Source organism: Sceloporus occidentalis, unplaced genomic scaffold (assembly GCF_023333645.1).
Source record: "Sceloporus occidentalis isolate IW3139 unplaced genomic scaffold, rSceOcc1.0.p SCAF_8, whole genome shotgun sequence".
In the NCBI taxonomy this organism is placed as follows: domain Eukaryota; kingdom Metazoa; phylum Chordata; class Lepidosauria; order Squamata; family Phrynosomatidae; genus Sceloporus; species Sceloporus occidentalis.
In genome coordinates this window covers 30292291-30315080 of record NW_028316988.1, presented here as the reverse complement: position 1 = coordinate 30315080, position 22790 = coordinate 30292291, and the positions used below count along the sequence as shown (strand labels likewise).

At 47.0% G+C, this 22790-nt stretch overlaps 2 protein-coding genes across 2 annotated transcripts; one reads left to right on the top strand and one right to left on the bottom strand.

Moving 5' to 3' along the window:
- Nucleotides 1–22317, top strand: LOC149308498 (uncharacterized). The gene is made up of 6 exons (XM_089535859.1): nt 1–203; nt 7517–7684; nt 8029–8184; nt 10105–10275; nt 19493–20485; nt 21908–22317. Exons 1-6 carry the CDS (start codon nt 189–191, stop codon nt 22193–22195), a joined length of 1791 nt encoding a protein of 596 aa, XP_089391985.1. The 5' UTR covers nt 1–188; the 3' UTR covers nt 22196–22317.
- On the bottom strand, nt 2174–5530 carry LOC149308499 (uncharacterized). Its single transcript, XM_089534552.1, has 2 exons — nt 4993–5530; nt 2174–2241 (listed from the first exon to the last, which is right to left on the bottom strand). The coding sequence occupies exons 1-2, from the start codon at nt 5528–5530 to the stop codon at nt 2174–2176; spliced, it is 606 nt and encodes a 201-aa protein (XP_089390678.1).
- Nucleotides 22318–22790: the final 473 nt, after the last annotated feature.

The window sequence follows — 22790 nt, the reverse complement described above, 5'->3', positions numbered from 1 at the left end:
TCACCCGGCAGATGGCTTTGCACCGGTGGGCCAGATTTTGACCCTTGGGGACCCCAAGGACGGGGGGCACCTTGAAAAACAAGGAGAAAACCCAAGCCCACCAGTGCAAAATACAAAGAGGAAAGCACAAACAGTCAGTCTGCAGCCGGTGGCAGGAAGAAGGATAGGAAAAACATAGGAAGGGATTCATGGCTGGGAAACTGGTAAGGACGTTTCTTTGTTGGTCGCTGTGGACCTTTGGGTCGTTTCCGACAAGCAAAACTACCTTTGGGTTTTCTTGGCGTCTTTCTTCAGAGGGGGTTTGTCATTGGCATCCTCCAAGGCTGAGAGAGTGTGACTTGCCCAGGGTTGCCCAGTGGGTTTCCATGGCCAAGCAGTGGGTTTCCAATGCCCACAAACCACTACAGGGGAAGTAGTGGGATTCATGTGGCAGTAAGCATGCATAACTTTACCCAAGTAGGAAAAGCACTGCGCCATAATAAGAAGCTTCTTCAGAGGTTTTATTTTTGCCATCGCCATCCATTGAGGCTGAGAGAGTGTGACTTGCTTAAGGTCACCCAGTGGGTTTCATGGGCAAGCAGGGACTCCAGGGTTGTAGTCACAGTGCGCAAACCACTACACTGGCTCTCATACAAATATATATTCCCCCCCCCCCCAATAAAATAAAAAGGATATAGACCAGTTAGGGATGGTTAAGAGAAGGACAACCAGGATAATGAATAAGATCTAGGAGGAAAGGAGCTGGGCATGTTCATTTTGATGGAGGGAAGGGATGGTGGCGCTCTTGAAATATCTCAAGGGCTGCCACAAGGATCAAGGGATGGATCTATTCCCTGCTGCCCCAGAGGTTAGGACCAGGTCTAATGGTTTTAAGTTACAGAAAGGTAGATTTTGACTGAACATTAGAAGGAACCTGTTAGCAAAAGCAATTCGGCAACGGAAGCAATGTCCCCAAAAGGTGGTGGGGCCTCCTTCTCTGGAGATCAACCAAGAGAAGCTGGGTGTCTCCTTGCTGGGGATGCTCATGCTGCACTGATAAGGGTTGGACTGCATAGCCTCTGGGGGACTCTTTCCAACTCTAGGATTCTGCAATTCTATGATACAGTAAGACCTCCATAGATGGTTTTTGAGGGTTTTTTGGACTATGTGGCCATGTTCTAGAAGAGTTTATTCCTGACCTTTCGCCAGCAGCTGTGGCTGGCATCTTCAGATGCTGGTGAAATGTCAGGCATAAACTCTTCTAGAACATGGCCCCATAGCCCAAAAAACCCACAAAAAACTATGGATGCCAGCTGTGAAAGCTTTCAACATCACCTCCATATATTCTTTATCCAAGTATCTACTATACAGTAGACCCTCCACAGATTCTTTATTCAACTGTCCATGCCTTGAAAAATTTCAAGCAAACCCTGATTTTGCCATTTTATATTAGGGATGCCGTTTTAACATGCCATTATATTTAATGGGACTTGAGCATCCACAGATTTTGATATCCACGGGGCAGTTCTGGAACCAAACCCCAGCAGATACCAAGGGGCCCCAGTGTATTTATTTCCCTTTTTGGAAGGTTTTTTCTTTGAAAACAGGCTGGATTGGCATCTCCTGGGATTGCTTTAGTGTGGTGTTTTTCAACTCACTGGAAAAGACAGTAATGTCTTGCAAAACAGAAGGCTGCAGGACAAGAAGACAGCATTACAGATAGATTAAACAAAGAAAGTCACAGGCCTGAGTTTACAAGACCTGAGAGGGCCCTTGGGCTCCCTTCCAAGGAATCCTAGACTGCATCTGCACTGCAGAAATAATAGAGTTTGAGACCACTTTGATGGCCATGACTTCATGCTATGGAATTCAGGGAAGTGTAGTTTGAAGAATGCTGATCTCATCTCATCTCATCTTTATTATTAATGCTTAAGCCAAAGGCCATTCGCATGATAAAATATAAAATATAAAACCAGTAACAGCAATTTATAATTATAAAATATCCCCTCAAATAACATCCAGATTTAATACATAATACATAATATACTTCCAATCAATTAAATAGAACAACATTAAAAGAAGTGGGGAAAAAAAAAAAACACTTCAAAATTTGGGTAAAATCATCCACCTAACAGTCATTAAAAGCATTAAAAAAAGAAGAAAAGAAAAAAGAAAAAGAAAAAAGCTTCAAAGTTTAGATAAGATCATGCCCCTGGCAATCAACTGCGATGTCTGCTATTACCCTTGCCCGAATTTTAATTGCTGCTGAAGCAAACAGTGAAACCTTATAGGTTACCTTAGAATCGATATCAGACAAGAGAAAATAAATTTTTTCGGAAATGGTATTAGACTGTAAATTGGACAGAATAGATCCCATAAATTTAGTTCTTGGACCAGTATATAGTGAGCAAGAAAACAAATAATGAGGTAAATCCTCAATTTCTGAGGCTCCACAAATACATAAACGGGAATCCTTAGGTGTATGTGAATATCTACCATCAATCATAGCTGAGGGCATTGTTTGGAAGCGGAGAGATGTAAAAGCCTGTCTAAGCTTTAAAAATGTAAGATTCCCTAAATAAACAGCCATCTGATGGTCCAATTTATATAATCTAAACCATTTAGAAAATTTCGAGTTATTAATAGTCAGTCTATCCAGATGCACATCTTGGTTAAAAATATATTCACGGAGTTTCTCTCTTGAATTCCAACTGGAAGGATTTTCAATTAGAGCAGGATATGTTTCAAGCAGCCTCTGGTATCTTGAGCTCCAAACTTTACAGCTTGGTAAATAATGAAAGCACAACTTAGGAAAGACCTTAACCGTAGAATCTTTTACAGATCTCCAATAATTAAATAAAGTAAAATGAATACGAGCTCTAATAGAAGGAAGGCCAACCTCAGCCCGAACCAAGGCTGCAGGCGTGCCAGGTGGGAGTAGGAGCAACTTCCTAAGAAACATATTCTGGATGGCCTCCAGTTTGGCCAGTTGGGAATCATCCCAACCCCACACGGCAGCGCCATAAAGAATGTGGGTTATAACTTTACTCTGGAATATTTTAACAGCAGGCGCAACTAAGTGGCCCCCTGCCTGATTATAGAATCTAAGGATTGCTCAAATTAATCTCACAGCTACTGCTCTACTAGCTTCTATATGGGGCTTCCAAGAAAGGTTTTCTGTGAAGTAAATGCCAAGATACTTAAATTCTCTGCATTGCTCAATCTGATGACCATTAATAGAACAACGAAAATCAGTGTGTCTTTTCCCAAAAACCATTACCTTTGTTTTATTATAGTTAATAACAAGCTTTTCCTTGGAACAAAATGCCTCTAACTTGGAAAGTAACCTTCTCAGACCTATACGTGTAAGTGAGATTAAAACCATGTCATCGGCATATAACAAAATAGAGATCTTTTTAGATCCAAGTGTAGGCGGGAAGAATTCTGGGCCAGAAAGTACTGGGATAATATTATTCAAAAATAAATTAAAAAGTGTTGGTGCCAAAAGGCATCCTTGTTTAACTCCTTTATTTGTGGGAATGGGATCAGTTAGTGAGCCAGAAGTACCAACTCTAATCCTTGCTGTTGTATTGGTATAAAGTTCCTTAATCAGAAACAATAAGCGATTGTCTATATTGGTATTGGCCAATTTAAGCCATAACAAGTTTCTGTCAATTGAGTCAAAGGCTGCTGCTAGATCAATGAAGGCAACAAATAGATGTTTTGTAGGGCCTTCGATTCCTTTCTGGGCTAAATAATAAAGAGTCAAACAGTGGTCAATAGTACTCTGGCCTTCCCTGAATCCAGCTTGTTCAGGATAAATAATCTGGTTATTAAATTCCCAATCCTCCAACCTGTTTAATAAATATCTACTGTATAACTTAGAATCCACGTCCAGCAGACTTATGGGCCGATAGTTATTAGGATCTTGCCTATCTCCCTTCTTATATATGGGGACGACTACACTCTGTTTCCAGCCTACTGGAGTTATCCCGGTATTATTAATTTGGGTAAATACCTTAGCTAATATTGGAGCCTACCATTCAGAAAAATTTTTGTATATTTCTGGGGGCATCATATTTTCTCCTGGGGCTTTATTCAATGCCAGAGCTGCAATCAGCTTTTTTATCTCAGATTCTGAAACTGGGGGCCATTGAGGCAGATAGGTATTTTTTAAAACAGAAGGAGAGTGATGCTCTGCATTTGTAGCTCCATAGAGCTTACTAAAGTGGCTATACCATTGTTGTGATGTAATATGCCCCACAATAACCGGTCTAATCCTATTCATGCTAGAGGCAGTAATATCCCAAAACTGTTTCTCATTTTTTTCTGTAACCGCTTGCGCTAGTTGTTTCCATTGCGTTCTAATATATTCATCTTTTTTGTGTTTTAAAAGTGCCTTATAGGCTGACCGCATAGAGGCTAAGATTTCAGGAGAGATATTGTCGTTGTTTCTAAGTGCCTGCCGAGAGCACTTCATCAGTGCTTTCCGAGCACTTTGACATTCAAAATCAAACCATCTGTTAGTTGCTACCGTGTTGGGATTAAATTGTTTGTTACTCACCAACTTGGGCCTAAGCATTTGAATGATAGTTTGAAAAGTATGTAGAATATCTGAAGTGGAATTTAAAATAGCTGATTGTAGGGACTTAAAAGTAATACTCTCCAGCATCTGATGGACTGAGCTACCCAGATTAATTGACCACCGTATTCTCCGTTCCCTGATATGAATTCCATTTAAATTTAAGTTTAAATTTAGATTTTGGGGAGTACCAGGGAGATGAAATGACCCAGTATTAAATAATAATGACAAAGGGAAATGATCACTTTCAACACGACTAATAACTTCAAATCTACGAATATCAGGAACCAGATTTGCAGATACTATTATGTAATCTATTGTACTTGTTCCCCTGTTGGTAACATACGTATATGGACCCGATGTCAGATCATAATGGGTTCCATTAAGGCACAGCAAGCCATGCAAAGAAAGAATTTCTATAAGTTTAGAGCCCGCTTTGTTGGTAATTATATCCTTTGAGACCCTAGGAACTGGTGCAGTATAAGCAATTGATCCTTGGTTAGTACTCTCCACCTGCCTTGAGTCATTTCCGATTCTAGCATTAAAATCTCCACAAAGTAAAAGCCTTGTAGAGGGATATTGGCTCTCTAAGGAAAATATGGTTTCAGATAAACTATCCCAAATATTATTAGGACCAACGTTCTTTGCTAAGTTAGGGGGGAAGTAAACATTTATACAAATTAAGAAACCAAAATCCATGCTCTTGATACCTAGCACTTGTATACAATGTGGAAAAGCACTAGTTATTGGTTGAATCTCTGCCTGCAAATCAACCGATATAAATATTGTAAGACCACCACTACCACGGCCTCTTGTACAACTTTTAGCTGCGGGAACAGAAAATGCTTGAAATCCATAAAGAGATGGCAAATTAGTTTCAAGGGCCCATGTCTCTTGTAAACATAGAATTTTAAAAGTTTGGAGGTAATTTGCAAAGTCTGCATCATGGAACTTATTTCCCCAGCCCATGATATTCCAATTTAGTAAGCTTAGTTGTCAGGCTGATGTAAAGTCCATGTCATCAACAATGTTCAAGAGTTCTGTTTGAACTGGACCCTTTTGTTTGTTAGATGCTTCATGCGGGGAGGGTACAGTATTAACTCTCTTAGGTTCCAAAGGTTGTACTGGAATTATAGTTGTAAGGTCCTTTTTATTCATTGATAAGAGAGCATCAATAGAATTCATATCTAAAGCCCTCTCCAGATCGTGGGCCTCAGCGGTAGTTATTGAGTTCCACAGTGGTATGGCCAAATCCTTTGTAGTAAGCAGCATATTTTTAAGATCGTCCACTCTGGATGTAATATCATGTTGTTCTATATTAATTATTAAATCACTTAAATCTGTGGCCAGTTTCTCTGTGGGTTGCCTCTCTGCCGTACTGTTGGAGGTTTTAACTGAATTGGGCTTCGGTGTGGTCTTACTCAAGGTCCCTTTAGGGATTCCTTTAGGAATTGTCAAGTGGGCATTACTTTGATCTGCAAGCCCCCCACTATCATGCTTATTAGGGAACAGAGGAGATATAATTTGATCCCGAAAAACCTGTGCTGGAATTATTTGGAATTTGAATAAAAAAGGTTTCATTTTCAACAACATGAGAGGAATTGTAGATTGTTCAAAAGTTAACAAGATTCGTTTATAAGTTGATGTATTAGGAAGCCATTCCACATCAAGGATATCAATATCGTAGAAGGGCACCTGTAGGAGTTGGCTCAGCGAGGATCTAATAATTCTCTTGGATCTCCATCTGCCGTTGTTTATACTGTTGTAGGCAATTTGCAACATAACTTGGTTTACTTGTAAAACCCTACCGTGGTTTCTTTCCCCCATCTCCTTAAAAGTTGCTGGAAGATTGCCTCTGGGGTTATTGATAGTGGAAATCCTCGCTTTACAGGGTATTTCTCTATTGACATAATCTAGATTCTCTTTTGCCACTAATTGCTTCTGCATAAAAGTCTCAAAGGAGTGTTTGAGAAGCTCTACCTGATTAACAATTTTCCCTAAGCGCTCATAAATTGAAATGACAGTATGAGCTGTTAAGAGGCATTGTTTTGTCACAAAATCCAGTGGATTTAACTTGTTTTGCTTTGTGAGTTGTTCCTTCTCAGTATCTGGCAGTTTCTCCCATACAGACTCATTTAGTTCCAGGGACACCCCTCCACCAATATTAGCCGGTTCACTCCCTGAAGATACTAAAAGTTCAGATAAAAGCTCATTTTCTTGCCCCAACACAAGAAAGTTGTTAGCAGTTGGAATTGAAAATTCTAAGTTTGTGTTTGCCAATTTAGATGGAGTACTCGCAGTTTCCTCATTAACAAGTAAGTCATCAATTCTAAGCTGTTTGGAAGCTTTGTTCTGCTTGTTTGTATCAGGGCTTGTTCTAGAACGTTTTTTATTGCCCATATCAGTAATTTCACCACACACTCTCTGCCAGGTGGGAGGGGGGATACTCCAGGGGCCTGCCCAGCCCCAAAGACGTTGCCTCTCTCTCCCTCGCTGCTGCTGCGCCGCCTCCGAATGCTGATATGGAAGAGAGTTGGGTATTCTCTAAAGATGCCAGCCACAGATTCTGGCGAAATGTCAAGAATAAACTCTTCTAGAACACAGCCACATAGCCTGAAAAAACTATGAAGTGTAGCTTGTTTTGGCACTACAACAAACTACACTTCCCCGAATTCCATTGCATGAAGCCATGGCCATCAAAGCAGTCTCAACCTGGATTATTTCTGCAGTTCTGATGCAGCCCTGGAATATAATAGAAATGTAGAGCTGGACAGGACTCGAATGGAATAGAGGTTAGATAGACTAGAAAAGCCCTTGTAGTCCCTTCCAGCCCTGTGGTTCTATGCTTTTAGTTTTGGGCATGCTTCTCTCCCTACTTTTTGCCCATGTCTTTTTGTCCCAGACCTCTGACCAGGTCTGATTTCCCCTTTCCTTCTTTCTTTGTCCCCGGACTAGTTCCCCGAAACCTACATTGGTGATTCCGAGGATGTGTGCAAAAAGACCCCACCTGGAAAGAAACACCTGGTTCCCCAAAGAGACATCAGGTCAGCCAGCCCTCCAAGCCTAGAGAACAAGTCCCAAGAAGACAGCCTCTATTTGGCAGATTTGGAAGAAGTCACGGAGGTACAGGGGGAAACAAAGGAGGGCCGAGGGTCCCAGTGCGGCAAGTATAAGCGGTGGTGAATCAAGCCAAATTTATCTACTTTCTCCCACGAATCCTCTGAAATTGCAAAGGATTTGGGAATAATAGCAGAGGATATATGGGTGGTAAACATATAGAGGAACTTTACCAGCTCTGGTTTTAAGGGTGTAGGAAAGGTCAATCTGCAAATGCCAGACTGGGGATTGGAACAATCCAGCCACTCCAGCTTCCATTTCCCTTCCCTTTGCAGTTGGCTATGGGTCTTTCTCCCAATTTTCCCTTCTTCCCACCATGGCTGGCTTGCATGTCATTTTTATACCAACAGTTGCCTTCTGAAAGCGAAGGTAGCCACCATGGAGATGTTAAGTTTGCCAGAGAGGAAACGGCAGGGCTGGCACCGGAGAGCCCTCTGATGGAAGAAGCCAAAGAAAACCAGAAACATCTCAAAGCACCCTCCACAAAGTTGTTTGATTTTAAAAGGGTAGGTGCAGTGCCATGAGTAGGGAGCACAGGCAGGGTTGCCATATTCCAGTCTCTCACATCTGGATGCTTCATTTCTGTATGATGCATATTATTGTAACTATGCATGTTATTCATTTGCATTCTGATTATGCAATCTTGGCACATTACTCACTGGGGTCCCACAGGGCTCTGTCCTGAGCCCAGGGCTATTCAACATCTTGTATCAATGACTTGGGTGACAGAATTGGGGTCATACTTATCTAATTTGCAGATGACACCAAATTAGGAGGAATAGCTAACACCCCAGAGGATACTTAAACCACTACGCCATGCTGGTTCTCTATGTACTTAACTAGAGTAGATCCATTCAATCAATTTCTGCATGCATACCCCTCAATGTTTCACTACCAAAAACTGGGACACATGTATGGCCAGGCAAATTCAGAGTCTGGTCAAAAGGTCAGAAGTTATGAATGAGGAAGAACCGGCAAACTAGGAGACGGTGCAGCAGTTTGCTTTTGCCTGAACCTTCTGGGAAAGGCACATAAAGCTGAAATTTATTATCCAGCTGAGCTAATGGAGGGGAAAACTACTTTTGCACTTTGAATTCAGTTTGCAGCAACTAAAGTAAACTTAAGACAGAGGAGGAAAGTGGGACGAGCGAGAAACCGGGACATTTTAAAAGCAGCTGAATAAGTGGGACAGGAGAAGATTAATTGGGATTTTCCCTGCCAAATTGGGACCATTGGAGGGTATGGCACAACTAGCACACATATGCTAAGCAACATCAGTGTGTGGTCAAGATGGTAATGTTTATGAATGAGGAATAACACACAACCCAGGAGAGGTTGCAGCATTTTGCTTTTTCCAGAGCCACCCAGGAAGGGCAAGACTCTGCCCTCTTCTCTCCTTTCCCTCCTGTTCAGTTAATGGAGTCCAAGCACCTTTGGCACTTTGAACTCAGTTTGCAGCAATTGAAATAAGCTGAGGACAAAGGAGGAAAGTCAAAGGAAGGAAAAGAAACTGGGACATTTTAAAAGCAGCTGAAAAAGTGGGGAGAGCAGAAGATTAATAGGGACTGCTCCTGCTAAATTGGGACAGTTGAAGATACATTTGTACAGTGATAAATCTTATAATTTATTCAATGGTTCCAATCTACTTGGGACGCACAAGAGGATTATGGGTGCATCTGCACTGTATAAATAATCCAGTTTGACACCACTTTAACTGCCATGGCTCCATGCTACAGAATCCTAAGATTTGTAGTTTGATGAGCTACCAGCATTCATTAGCAGAGAAGCCTCAAGACCTTGTACAACTCCAAATCCCGGGATTCCATAAAATGGAACCACAGCGAAGTGGTGTCAGACTGCGTTATTTATACAGTGCAGATGCACCCTATGGTTCCCTGAACCCTTCAACCAGTTCTGGGAAACTGGGGACTGTCATCCAAAAAGGGAACTTTTCCCAACCTCTCTGACATTTGGCCTGAACAGACAGGCCAAAATAAAGCTGCTTCGGGTTACTTTGGAGGCATATTTCCTAAGAGGCCAGAAGCCACACCAAAGCCATGCTCTGGTACTAAGGACTGGAGCGCAGCTTTGGCGCAGCTTCTGGCCTCTTAAGATGCGAGTGTCATTTAAACAGCATACCTCCAAAATGTCCCAAAACACCTTTATTTTGGCCTGTCTGTTTGGACCCTTAGTTATTGCAAAAATATAGAATGAATGGCAAGTAACCTGTTGCTTGTTAATGAATTACTTCCACTCTCTGCCTGCCTTGCCCAGAGATGCCTGGCACAGAGCTCTGGGAGAACCTTTCCAAACCATTGCTGAGATTGTAACCAACAATGGGCAACCTATTGTTTTAACAATTAGTATTTTCTAAGCTCTGTCAACATATTCTCCAAGTGGTGTCACGTTTTCTCCTCCTGCTGCAGGAGAAGGAAAAGAAAGAGGGAACGCAACACTATGTGGGTGCTGGCCAGGCCCCTGGGGAAATGGACAGCCAAGAGTCACTCACCAAGAGCCCAGTGTGTCATGCGCAGGATGGACTTTGGCCCCCACCTGGAGACAACACCAAGGAACACCTGGAACCCAGAGTGAATGAGGTAAGGAAATAGCAATTGCAATCGCAATAGCAGCTTCATTTATATACCACTTCATAACGCCTAAGCAATCTCTAAGCGATGTAAAGTCGAAGGTTTTCATGGCCAGCATCCATAGTTTTTGGGTGGGTTTTTCGGGCCATGTGGCCATGTTCTAGAAGAATTTATTCCTGACGTTTCGCCAGCATCTGTGGCTGGCATCTTCAGAGAATGCTGGCATGTAAGAGAGTGGGTATGGACAGGTTGCATACCTGTAACGGTATTTCTTCGAGTGGTCATCTGCGAATACATACAAATGGGTTTTACTGCGCCTGCGCAGTACTGTCGGAAACTTCTGGAATCACTGGGCAAAGTACACTTTGCAACAAAATGCAACTTTTTGGCGGTAACTCCGCCCATCCGTTATAAGGCCCGTGCCTTCCCGCTCTTTCCCCAGTTCCAAACCTTTTCGCCGCGTAAGCGACTTGTAATGAGCCAACCAAGAGCAGGACACTGAGGGGAGGATGGGCGGGATTTGTATGTATTCGTAGATGACCACTCGAAGAAATACCGTTACAGGTATGCAACCTGTCCTTCTTCTTCGTGGTCTCTGCGAATCATACAAATGGGTTTAGACTGACAAGCTTAAGCAAGTGGCGGAGGGAGTGTCATGAAACCAGGAGTGGTTCAAACATTGTGGTTTATTGATCACAATAAAGATATTAATTCAATGGACACGTGATCAGTTATTTCTGAAATAACCCACAGCCCGCATAATATGCGACATAACAATGCAACAGTAACAATGCATAACTAGAAAATTGCTTGAGACCAGTGCAGTAATGCATAGAGTCAACTTGCATGATAGCTCTGCATCAGCAATAATGTATACTGGACAGGGAATTTTATAAATATAACCCAGCAATGCATCCAGTCAAATCTTAGATGCTGAAACATCAATGCATACAGTCAAACCCTGCATGATGGAAGGGAGTTGCCAAAGTCAGAATGCATAAGGTGGACCAAGGTAAACATTTGCACTCGCTTAGTATCAGTATTACAACATACATTAATACACATTAATGTAGCCCTGAAACCAATACAGCCCTTCCAAACGCTGCGTCCCGTTTGGCCCTGGTGTCCGGCCTGTAATGTTTAATAAATGTCATTGGCTGGGACCAAACCGCAGCTTTGCACACATCCTCCAAGGGGACCCCCGTCAAAAAGGCAGAGGATGCAGCTACCGCCCTGGTTGAATGAGACCGTACCCTGGTGGGGAGAGGTCTGCCCAACAGTTCATAGCAGAGGTGGATGGTCTCAGCCACCCATTTTGAGAACCTCTGCGGCGATACGGGCAGGCCCCTCTTCGGTTCCGAGTAGCACTGGAACAGTCTCTCGGATCGGCTCGAACCCGACGTTCTGTCCAAGTAGAAGGCCAAGGCCCTCCTAACGTCCAGCATATGCATAGTCCGTTCGACCTCTGTTACCGGGTTCGAGGCCAGGGTAGGCAACACAATGTCCTGACACAAGTGAAAGGCCGACACTACCTTTGGCAAGAAGGTGATGTTGGTACAGAGGACCACCCTGTCCCTATGAAATCTTAAGAAGGGTTGGTCCCTCCGTAAGGCACACAGTTCGCCCGCACGGCGGGCAGACGTGATGGCCACAAGGAAGGCGGTCTTCCAGGTTAAAAGTCTCAAGCCTGTAGTGGCCATCGGTTCAAAAGGCTTGGACTGTAGAGCTGCCAGCACAATGTCCAAGCTCCAAGCCGGAGTCGGTACTGAAACCGGGGGATAAAGGTTCCCACAACCCTTTAAGAAACCCTTCACTAAGGGGTCCCTGAAAAAGGAGGGCCTGCCCTCAAACTGGAAGTGGGAGCAAATTGCAGACAAATAGCACTTAATGGATGTCAAACTGAGTCCGGCCTCCAGCAGTGCCATGAGGAATTCCAGCAGCACCGGAGTTGAGACCTGGTCCGGAGCGAGGTCCCTCTCTGCCAGGAACTGCAAAAAACGCTTCCACTTGCAGGCATATGACCTGCGAGTTGAAGGCCTTTGAGCAGCCAGGATTACCCTCCGTACCGAGTCTGGCATGACTGCTAAGGAAGGAGCCTCCAAGCCACTAGTGGAAGGTGATCGATGTCTGGATGACGAACCCTTCCGTCCTGGATCGTGAGCAGGTCTGGACGGGGTTCGATGCGGAGCCAGGTTCTCCTCGACAGATGCAGCAGCGACGGAAACCACGGCGGTCTGGGCCACCATGGAGTGACGAGAATCGCATCCGAGCGGTCTGTGGTCAACTTGGCCACCACCCGGACAATCAGCGGGAATGGGGGGAATGCGTAGAGCATGTCCCCTGGCCAGCGGAAGGCGAACGCGTCTCCGAGGGAGTTCCTGCTGCGCGTTCTGGAACAGAACTGGGGACAGTGTGTGTTGTCGTCGGTTGCGAAGAGTTCGATCGAAGGGGTCCCCCATCGATCAAAGATCTCGGACACTGTCTCTGGATGGAGCCTCCACTCGTGAGAGACCGACGACGTCCTGCTGAGCTGGTCTGCTATAGGTCGTTTTCTTCGCCTGGGAGGTGGACCGCTTGAAGCAGGACATTCCTCGGAATGCACCAATCCCAGATTCGAAGGGTGATGTCCAGCAACGTATTTGACTTGGTGCCCCCTTGCTTGTTGATATAGTAGAGCACCATTGTATTGTCCGTTCTGAGAAGGACTACCTTGCCGGTCACAGTCCCTTCGAAGGCTCTCAAGGCCTTTTCTACTGCCAGCATCTCTAGTGCGTTGATGTGGAGGTACTTTTTGTCTACCGACCACTTTCCCCTCACGCTGAGGTCGAGAAGGTGAGCTCCCCAACCCTCCAGGGACGCGTCCGTCGTCAGCTGAGGCAGGCAAAAAGACAAGCTTGCGCAGACGTTTTGGGAATCTTGCCACCACTTGAGGGAAGCTGCGACGGGCCTCGGGATCGTGAGCCACCTGAGGGGAGGGTCTGATGCCGGGTTGAATACCGAGAGGAACCACCTTTGGAGAGGACGAAGCCGGAGTCTTGCCCATGGTGTCACGAAGGTGGTCGAAGCCATGTGGCCCAGAGCCACCTGGACATCCCTGGCCCTGATCCGCCTGTGTGTCACGAGCGGTCTGATTGAGGACTTTAGTGCTAGGAAACGGTCCCGAGGGAGGTATGCGATGCAAGAGTCGGAGTCGAGGACCGCCCCGATGAAACGCACTTGTCTGGAGGGATTGAGGCGAGACTTTTCTAGGTTTACTACTAGTCCCAAGGATCTGAGCATCATCAACGTGAAGTCGATGGAGTCCAGGAGGTCGGCCTCTGAGTCGGCTGCCAGGAGCCAGTCGTCTAGATAAGGGAAGACTCTGTAGCCCCTTTGATGGAGATAGGCTACCACCGGTGCCATGCACTTCGTGAAGACTCTTGGAGCCGTGGCCAAACCGAAGGGGAGGACATTGTAGTGATAGGCGTTGGAGCCGACGGCGAAGGTGAGGAATCTCCTGTGGGACTCTCGGATTCCTATGTGGAAGTAGGCGTCCTTGAGGTCGATCGTGGCAAACCAGAGTCCCTGGTGAAGGAGGGGCAGAATGGAAGACAGAGTTACCATCCGGAAATGACGGTATCGAAGAAAAGAGTTCAAATGCCTGAGGTCCAGGATAGGTCTGATCCCGCCGTCTGGCTTCGGGACCGTAAAGTATCTTGAAAAGAAGGCTCCCTCCAAATCGTCCTGCTGGACTGAAGAGATGGCCCCTTTTTTTACCAGAGAGCGCACTTTGTCAAGAAGAGTGTCCGAGGGTACGGTTGACAGAAACTTCCCCTTTGGGGGGAGGGATTCGAACTCGAGGGCGTAACCCCTACGGACGATGTTAAGTGCCCAAGAGTCTGTCGTGATGGAAGCCCAGGTGTTAAAGAAGGGCTGCAGAATATTTAGAAAGAATGGAGCGGGGACGAAGTGCGCTGGTACACTTCAAGACCTTTTCTTGGCCTGGTCGCTATCCTGCCTGCGGCCCTTCCGATAGCGAGGAGGACCGCCACGCCTGCCAGAGGAGGAGGAGGATTGCGAAGGGTACCTAGAACGCTGGGGCCCTTGTTGGTGGTATTGACGGTCCTGGCCTGCAGGCCTAAAGGACTGACCTTGGGGCTGCCATGGGCGCTGCTTCTTCCGGAACGGAACCGAAGCCGAGGAAGACATGCCGTGTTTCTTGGCGGCCGCCTTCATCTTAAATTTTCGGTTCAGTCGGTCGTCCGTGTCTGCATGGAATAGGCCGGAACCGTCGAGGGGCATCTCCTCAATGGCTGCCTTTACTCCCGGATTGAGATCCGATCCTTGAAGCCAGGCATGGCGGCGAAGAGCCATCGAAGCGGACATGGCTCTACCTGCGCAGTCGGTCACATCCCTTGACGCCGTGATGAGCCAGCCCCCAATGGAATGCGTCTCATCCTTTATCTCGACGAGCTTCCTCTGCGTGTCATCAGGAACGTCCGGGATAAGCGGCGAGATCTCTTCCATGAGCGACTGCACATACGCGCCCATACATGCCATGTAGTTCACGGCCTTGACAGCAAGAGATGTGGCTGAGTAGGCTTTCTTGGCCAGGCCATCTATTTTGCGGGCCTCACGATCCACAGGAGAAGTGGCCTGCTTGTGTGTGGAGGCGACTTGGGCTCCCTCCACAATGGCGGAATTTTGTCGGGGATGGGTGGACAGCCAAGCGCAGCTCGCGGGGGCAACACGGTATAGCGATTCCACCTTGCGTGAAGTCCCAGTCAGCGAAGCAGGGTTCTCCCAGGACCTCTTCAGGATAATCTCCAAAGAAGGCAGAAGAGGGATGGACGAAGGCGTAGGGACGCGCCCATGGACCTGGCGCTCCACTGGGTCCTGCGCCAACTCATCCGGGTAGGCGAGCTGAATGTCCAGGGCCCTGGTCATCTTAATGACATGCTCCGCAAAAGACCGAAGATCATCCGTAGGAGAGGCAGGTTCCGGGTGGTGCATGTCCAGGTCTGACTCAGTGTCAGTTTGGATCCTCAGATCCTGGACTCTCACTGGGTCCTGGGGCGCCTGGACTCTGGGTTCAGTGTGTTTCCCAGCGACCCTGGCTGACTCCGGTCTGGAGGGTTCGGGCAGCGAAGCAGAGGACCTTGACCTAGGAACCTGTCGCCGGCGTCCCTCCTCAAAGGTGCGTAGAGCTGTCTCCCTGGGGACCGCCATGTAATATTTGTCCGCCTCTGAATCGTAGAATACATCAGGGTCGTTGGACTGGAGCTCCGACGAATGCTTGGGAGACGGAGGTGGAACCGGAGTGGGGGAACGTCGTCCAACCGAAACGGAGCCCTCATCGTCCGAGTCCTGTACCGGGATGACAACGAGACCAGGGGAGCTTGGAGCTGCCTCACTATCCATCCGTCGAGGTGAGGGATGTTGGATAAGCTCTTCCCGGGCCCGGGAAGGAGGAGGCGAGTCCCGGGATGCAGGCACCGGTGTGCTAAGCACTCGGTCTGAAGGTCGGGTTGGAGACCGGTGTTTCGAGCCCGAAGAATGGCCGGAGCTTTTGGGAGGCTTTGCCGAAGCAGAAGAGTCCTTGGAAGCACCGTCATGGGACTTCTTCTTTTTATGGGTCACTGGCACGGGCTCGGAAATGGTAGCCTTCCTCTTGGAGCTTTTGGGAGTTTCTGGAGGGAAGAAAGGATTATCTTCTAACTCCACGAGCGCCGACTTAGGAGTCTGGAACCAGAAGAGGTGTGGCTCGGTCCCGCGATTCCCAGTTCCGACGAGCTAGATGCCGGGATGGAAGCCTCCCTGTGCTTGGAGGCCCTTTTCGTAGGGTCGCCCGACTTTTTGGACTGGACGGACCCTTCCCGGCCAGATCTCGAGGCAGGAGCCGATCTTGTAGCCGATGCTGCCTCGACCGGGGGAGCAGCAGCCGCTGCGGCCTCAGACCCCGACTTTTTGTGGGGGTGTTTAGAGGGCTTGTCGGTGGTACTGGACCTGTCTGGGTCGCAGACCACTTGCCGGGACTTGTCAGAGGCTCTGGGTTTGTCCGGGCCACGGGCCAACGAAGAAGAAGGCTGAGCAGGAGCCGGAGGCGCGGAAACGGCACTGGACGGGCTGTCCCGGGGCTTGGAGACCAGGGAGACAGTCGAAGGTGAGGGGGCCGATGCCGGGCGGGAAGCCTCCCCTTGAACCTTACCCTGAGCAATAGCTGAGGTTAAGTGGGACTCCCGGTTCTTTCTTGCCTGAGACGTCATGGACTTGCAGAGTTGACAAGCCTTCATGTCGTGGTCTTTCCCCAGGCAGAGTAAGCAGGATGAGTGCGGGTCCTGAACCGGGAGCTTGCCCCCGCAAACATCACACTTCTTGAATGGAGGTGACGTTATTCCAGAGACTTAGACGGCGTGAGACGGTCCGAGGTCGAAGTACAATGGGGAGGTCAGCAAAAGAATGGTCAAACACAGTCCGAGGTCGAAGTACAATATGGGAACAATCGAAGAAGAATGGTCAAGAACGGTCCGAAGTCAAATAGCCAGTGATTCAAATGGAAAAGAGCAAAGAGCGAAGTTCCAACAGCAGCTAACGCGGCGGAAAGAAGGAACTGGGGAAAGAGCGGGAAGGCAGGGGCCTTATAACGGATGGGCGGAGTTACCACCAAAAAGTTGCATTTTGTTGCAAAGTGTACTTTGCCCAGTGATTCCAGAAGTTTCCGACAGTACTGCGCAGGCGCAGTAAAACCCATTTGTATGATTCGCAGAGACCACGAAGAAGAATTATATATATACTGTGTGACCCTGGGTAGGGAGAAGTGATTCCCATGTTAATCTGTGTATTGTCCCGTTGTTGAATGGCAAGGCCTCAGGGTGGGAGGATATGCAAAGAGGAGAGGATTAGCATCTTCTCATTTGCATTTGCTGAGTCCTGATTTTGCTATTTTACAGGACTGGTAGCCAAACTTTGTTCACATTAAGGGTTTCTTCGAAGTTGTCCAAGAGTTTGTGCATTTCAATGGCTCCCCTGTGCATTCTGACCTGATAGTTGTTGGCATGGTCCAGAATTTCAGGGTTTCCAAACAGCATTTTGTGCCCAGGGTGGTTTATAATGTGTCCGGCTACTGCTGATTTTTCTGGCTGACCCAGTCTGCAGTGTCTCTCATGTTCCTTGATTTGTGTTTGGACACAGATGCTGGCGAAACGTCAGGAATAAACTCTTGTAGAACATGGCCACATAGCCCAAAAACCCCACAAAAAATTGTAGTCTTTACGCAGTTTACAACTGTAAGCAAATTGCCCCAAAGAAGCTGGGTACTCATTTTAGCAACCTCAGAAGGATGCCAGGCTGAGTGGGCCCTGAGCCCTTGGCTGGTGTTGAACTCGCAACCTTATGGTTTGTGAGTGAGTGGCTGCAATACATGCCTTTAACCACTGCACCACCAGTGCTCTTAAATGCACCTGTGGATCCTTCTGCCCCAAGATAATGATGGCAAGAGCTGCTAGAACAATGTCTTTTAGGCCCTATTCAGACGGTGAAAATAATCTGGGTTGAATCTCTGTTGCTCCCATACATCCCCAAATGCACCCGATTAAGTTTTGAAGGGTGCTGTCAAAGCCTCCACTTAACCTGGGATAATTGGTATTAGTCCCCCCCCCCCCCCCCGTATATTCATGGGGCATGAATACTGTATATGCACGTTTCCATTTTTGCGAGAGGGAGTCCAGAACGGATCCCCCACAAAAACAGAGGGATGATCATATATCATGATGATTGATCTTCTACAATAAAATTACTTTATTAAAAAAAAGATTTGCATGGTTGGCAGTGTGAATCACTGATGCAAATAGAGCTGGGATAAATTGAGATTAAACTTTGCATGCCTTGAATGTGTTTCAGATACATTTGCATAGTCGATTCCATGTTTATTTGAGCACCAGCACGTGCAAGCAACCGAACTCCCAGAGATGCACATCAATGCGGTTCCATAGTGTGAATAACAAACCCACAATGCCTGTGCCTTCCTGCATGGCAAGGGGTTTGGACTGGGTGGCCCTTGAGGTCTCTTCCATGATTCTACAAAGCTTCCCCTGACATTTTAGAACGATGCAATGCTGTCCCCCTCCATCTTCTCTCCGCCAGGCTGAACCTACTCAGCTCCTTCAACCTTTCCTCATATGCTTTGTCTTCCATCCTTCTTGCCTTTCCCTGAATGTGCTCCAACTTCTTTCTTTCACTTAGTCTCAAAGGCACTACAAGATCTCTCTCCATAATGCGCCAACATGTCTCCGTCCTTCTTTCTTTTCGGTCTCCATTTAAGAGTTTTCTTTTCAGGGAGGCATTTTCTGTCTTACTCACTGTGTCTTTTCATTCTTTCTTCCTGCTTCGCTCCGAAATACAAAGTGGTCCAGACATTCCATAAATAAATATATCTTTTGTGAATCCAGTAACATAAAAAACCCCCAAACCCAAACAGTGATCATAGAATAGAATCATAGAGTTGGAAGAGACCGCAAGGGCCATCCAGTCCAACCCCATTCTGCCATGCAGAAAATCTCAACCAAAGCATCACCATTGGCAGATGGCCATCCAGCCTCTGTTTAAAGACCTCCTGGGAAGGAGACTCTACTACACTCTGAGGAAGGAGTGTGTTCCATTGTCAAACAGCCCTTACTGTCAGAATGTTCCTCTTAATGTTGAGCTGGAATCTCTTCTCCTGTAGCTTGCATCCATTGCTCTAGGGCCTGTTCTCTGGAGCAGCAGAAAACAAGCTTGCTCCCTCCTTAATATGACATCCCTTCAAATATTTAAACAGGACCCATAAGATAGGGCCCGAACACAGGCCAAAGTAGGTCTGGAGCACAGCTTTGTTGGAGCTTCCAGCCTCTTAGGACGCATGCAATATTTAAATAACATACCTCCAAAGTTATTTTGGTCTGTCTGTTCAGGCCCATAGTTTCTGTTTTCACTTCACCACATGGTCAGGTTGTGCTCAGTTATGGGAGCCTTGTTCTATCTGCCTTGGAGTAGTGCAGATGGGAGACTACTGAATCTAGCTTTAAAGGATGCAATTCTCAACTTAGAAAAGCAGGGGAACATATAAGTAGGGGAGCATAAGAGATATCTTCTCATGCTCCCTTACTTATCCAAATTCTATTATGTTGTGGGAGCCTATTAGGTTTATGGGGCAGATGGCCCTTAGGGTGCCTTGGAATTATGATTCGATGGGACATCTGTTTTCTTCCAGGTTTTGTTGATCGACAGCTTTGAATCGGACTGGAAGCAGACAGCGAGTCCTGGCATTGTGAGTTTGGACCGAAAGCAGACAGCGAGCCCTGGCATTGTGAGTTTGGACCGAAAGCAGACAGCGAGCCCCGGCATTGTGAGTTTGGACCGAAAGCAGACAGCGAGCCCCGGCATTGTGAGTTTGGACCGAAAGCAGACAGCGAGCCCTGGCATTGTGAGTTTGGACCAAAAGCAGACAGCGAGCCCCGGCATTGTGAGTTCAGGCCGCACTTTGAACAGCCCTCTGGACCCCGAGGATGACGATCTGTGTGACGAAGCCCACCTGAAAGAAAGCAGTGCCTCCAGGGGCTATTTCCCCTGCTACCGAACGTATGCGGAGTTCCCCCAGTACCAGTCCCCCGCTGCCGAGGGTCGCCCGGAGAGCAAAGGGACCTGCCGGGATGCTAGTGTCCAGTGTGATGGGTTCCTGTTGGAGACGGTCGGAGAGAAGAGAGGTGCAGAAGCCAATAACAACTCCAAAGAAACTAAGGTGGCCCTCCATGATGCTTCCCCTTGGGGACAACCTCACGGAAGAGCCAGGCCTGCATCCGAAGGGAGGAGGCTGGAGGGGTCCAGCAGGCGTTCAAGGCTGCATGGAGACAGTGGCCAAGAAGTGGGGGGCAATCCCAGGGAGTCGGCACTCCCTCCCAAGCCCCACACAGCCGGGAGCTCCCCATCCAGGTCAGGCATCAAGCTTGGCACTGCCAAAGTGGCACCAAGGTCAGAGCCGTGGTCCAGCCCTCTAGTCCCGCTGCCAGCAACCTCTATGGGCAGGAAATCATCCCAGAAAAGGAAGCATCGCAGTTCCCAAACGGATGACAAGGATTCGGCCAAGTCGATGGAGCTGAAACCATTGCTTCATGACCAGCATTCACTGCCCCCCAACCTGGAGGAGAAGGCAGGGCCTCTGCCTGTATGTAGTTTCAGCACAGAGGCGGCAGGAGAGAATAAGCAGGTAGGTGGCAAGGGACGCTGTGTGCAAACCGTACATTTCAGTTGAAAAGAGGGACACAGGTAGCCAAGCAATGTCCAAGTGTGGTTGAGATGGGGAAAGTTATGAGGAAGAACACACATGCACAGAGAGGCTGCAGCAGTTTGCTTTTTGCCTGCGCCAACTGGAAAATAACATTCCTCTCCGATAATTCCATTTATGGCTCCATTTATACTTCACTACGGCTGTATTCCACACTGCATAAATAATAGCTTCGGCACCCATGTTATGGGACCCTGGGAATTGTACTTTGTTGTGGCATCAGAGCTTTCCGACAGAGAAAGTTAAATATTTCACAAAACTACGATTCCCAGTATTCCATAGCACCAAGCCACGGCGGTTAAAGGGATGTCAAACTGGATTGTTTCTGTAGTGTCGATACAGCCAGAGAGAGCTAACTTGACTTAATTCTACATGCAGGATAGATCTCTCTGTGTCCACAGTCAGTTTCTTACTTTGGTCAGTTCCCTGCTTCTTGATGGAGAAATGGTACCCATGCTGCTAAACATGTCCAGAGAAACAGATGGCTATCCAGAATGTAGCTGAATTTCAGTTCCATCAGCAAACGCCTTGGTCATTAACCAGAGTGGTGTAGTAGTTAGATCAAGTAGTGGGCAACTTTAGCCCGCCAGATGTTTTGGAACAGTAACTCCTATCACAATTTGCTATCCAGGGCATGGCTGATGGGATCTGTGGGGCAACAATATAGGGTGTTTCCCACCCCAGGTTTTAGAGTTGCCAGAGCAAAAACTGGAGAGAGCCCCCATGCCTTGCCACTTTCCAGTCTTCAAGGGCAGCCCCATTTAAAGCACATTCTAGTAGTCTATAATTATAATTATTATAGTAGTTGCCAAGATGCAGCTAAAGCCAGTTAATCCAGAAACAAAAAGACAAGATTTTAGAAAGAGTCTGGCTTGAGCTGCACCTTGGCAACTACTATAATAATTATTGTAACATTTTAAAAGAAGCCATTCATTTCGGTTTGAGGAACCAAGGAGAAATGTTGAGGGAACAGTAAATGCTGTAACTGGGAATTTCTCCTGCGTAAAATTCACACATGGTTGATTTATATTGAAAACTTTTTTTAAAAACAGGAAACTGTATTTTCTCTGCAGGAAATAATATTTCTTTGCTGACATTTTTTTTTGCGTAGAAAACCCAATTTCCTGCTCAGAAAATGACGCTTTCCTTGCAAAGAAATATGTAAATTTTGTGCAGAATTCGTCTCAAGTTGTAATTAGCTTTCAAAAAGTGCACGTGTTTGAAGACCTTTTTTTGGCGGCGAGAAGAAAAACTACTCGTGGCTCCTGCCTCCAAGAAGAAACTTAATGAAGAATTGCACCTGCAGTGCCAAAACATACCGGGCTTTCTTTTTTCTTCTTGCAGGCCAGACCAACAATGGAAAGAGAGCATGAGCCATGCCAGCAGGCACCATCAGTCCAGAGTGGCAGCCCACCCACAGAATCCCCTGGCAGCCCCCCAGAACCTCAAACAGCCTCTTCCCGTCTCAGCTTCCATTCCCTGGTTTCTTGGGTGTGGAGAATCTTCCGGAAGCCAACACAACCCCAACCCAGCACCAGCACTGGGACCACAACCAGCCGGAGACCACTGGGCAGCAGGTTAAGACTCTGGCTTGCCCAGCACAGTGCCCGCGTTCATCCGGAGCCATCCTGATCCCAGAAGCTCACCTTGAGGGTTGGATAAAGGGCCAGGGGAAAGCCAGGAGACAGGGAGACCCTCGGGGATACTGAGTATTTTTCAGAAATTGATTGTTTCCAATAAAACTTCCGCTTTCCTCTTTGATGCAAAAATGGCTGGGTGAACAAGGTCTGGTTCTTTGTTGCCCTAGGGCACTGCCCAGAATGGCCATAGCAAAATGGCAGCCAAAAGAACTGAGGGGTGTTTCCTAATTGTGGGGAACCTCTTGCCAGTTTGCGCAGTCCACCTCTTTCCAGTTGGGGAATCCTACTGGGAGTGCGGTTATACAGGGAGCTCTCCAGTTCAAAAACATGTACTGGAGGGGGAGAGTGTACGGTACATGCCAGTCCAGGTCTGTTCAGTTACCCAAAGCAGCCATATATCTCATCCTCTCCTGTCTAGAAACATCCACAGTGCCAGTTTCAAGATGGATTTGAAGCCCCACTATGCAAGAAAACTGTCTTGGATGTTTTAATGACTAGTGATTAGGATAAAAACCCAGGCCTTACCCCACTACAATCCTCATCATCCTCAGCCAGCATAGTTGACAACAAATGACAGATAGATTATT

What these genes read in the sequence shown, in the direction of transcription:
- LOC149308498 (XM_089535859.1), top strand. An exon ending in TGGAACCCAGAGTGAATGAG is followed by an intron (nt 10,276 to 19,492) that starts GTAAGGAAATAG and finishes GTTTTCTTCCAG; the next exon opens with GTTTTGTTGATCGACAGCTT. An exon ending in CGGCAGGAGAGAATAAGCAG is followed by an intron (nt 20,486 to 21,907) that starts GTAGGTGGCAAG and finishes TTCTTCTTGCAG; the next exon opens with GCCAGACCAACAATGGAAAG.
- LOC149308499 (XM_089534552.1), bottom strand. Translation starts at nt 5,530, where the DNA reads ATGGGCTGGGGAAATAAGTTCCATGATGCAGACTTTGCAAATTACCTC. An exon ending in TATAATTACCAACAAAGCGG is followed by an intron (nt 2,242 to 4,992) that starts GCTCTAAACTTA and finishes TTGCTTCAGCAG; the next exon opens with CAATTAAAATTCGGGCAAGG.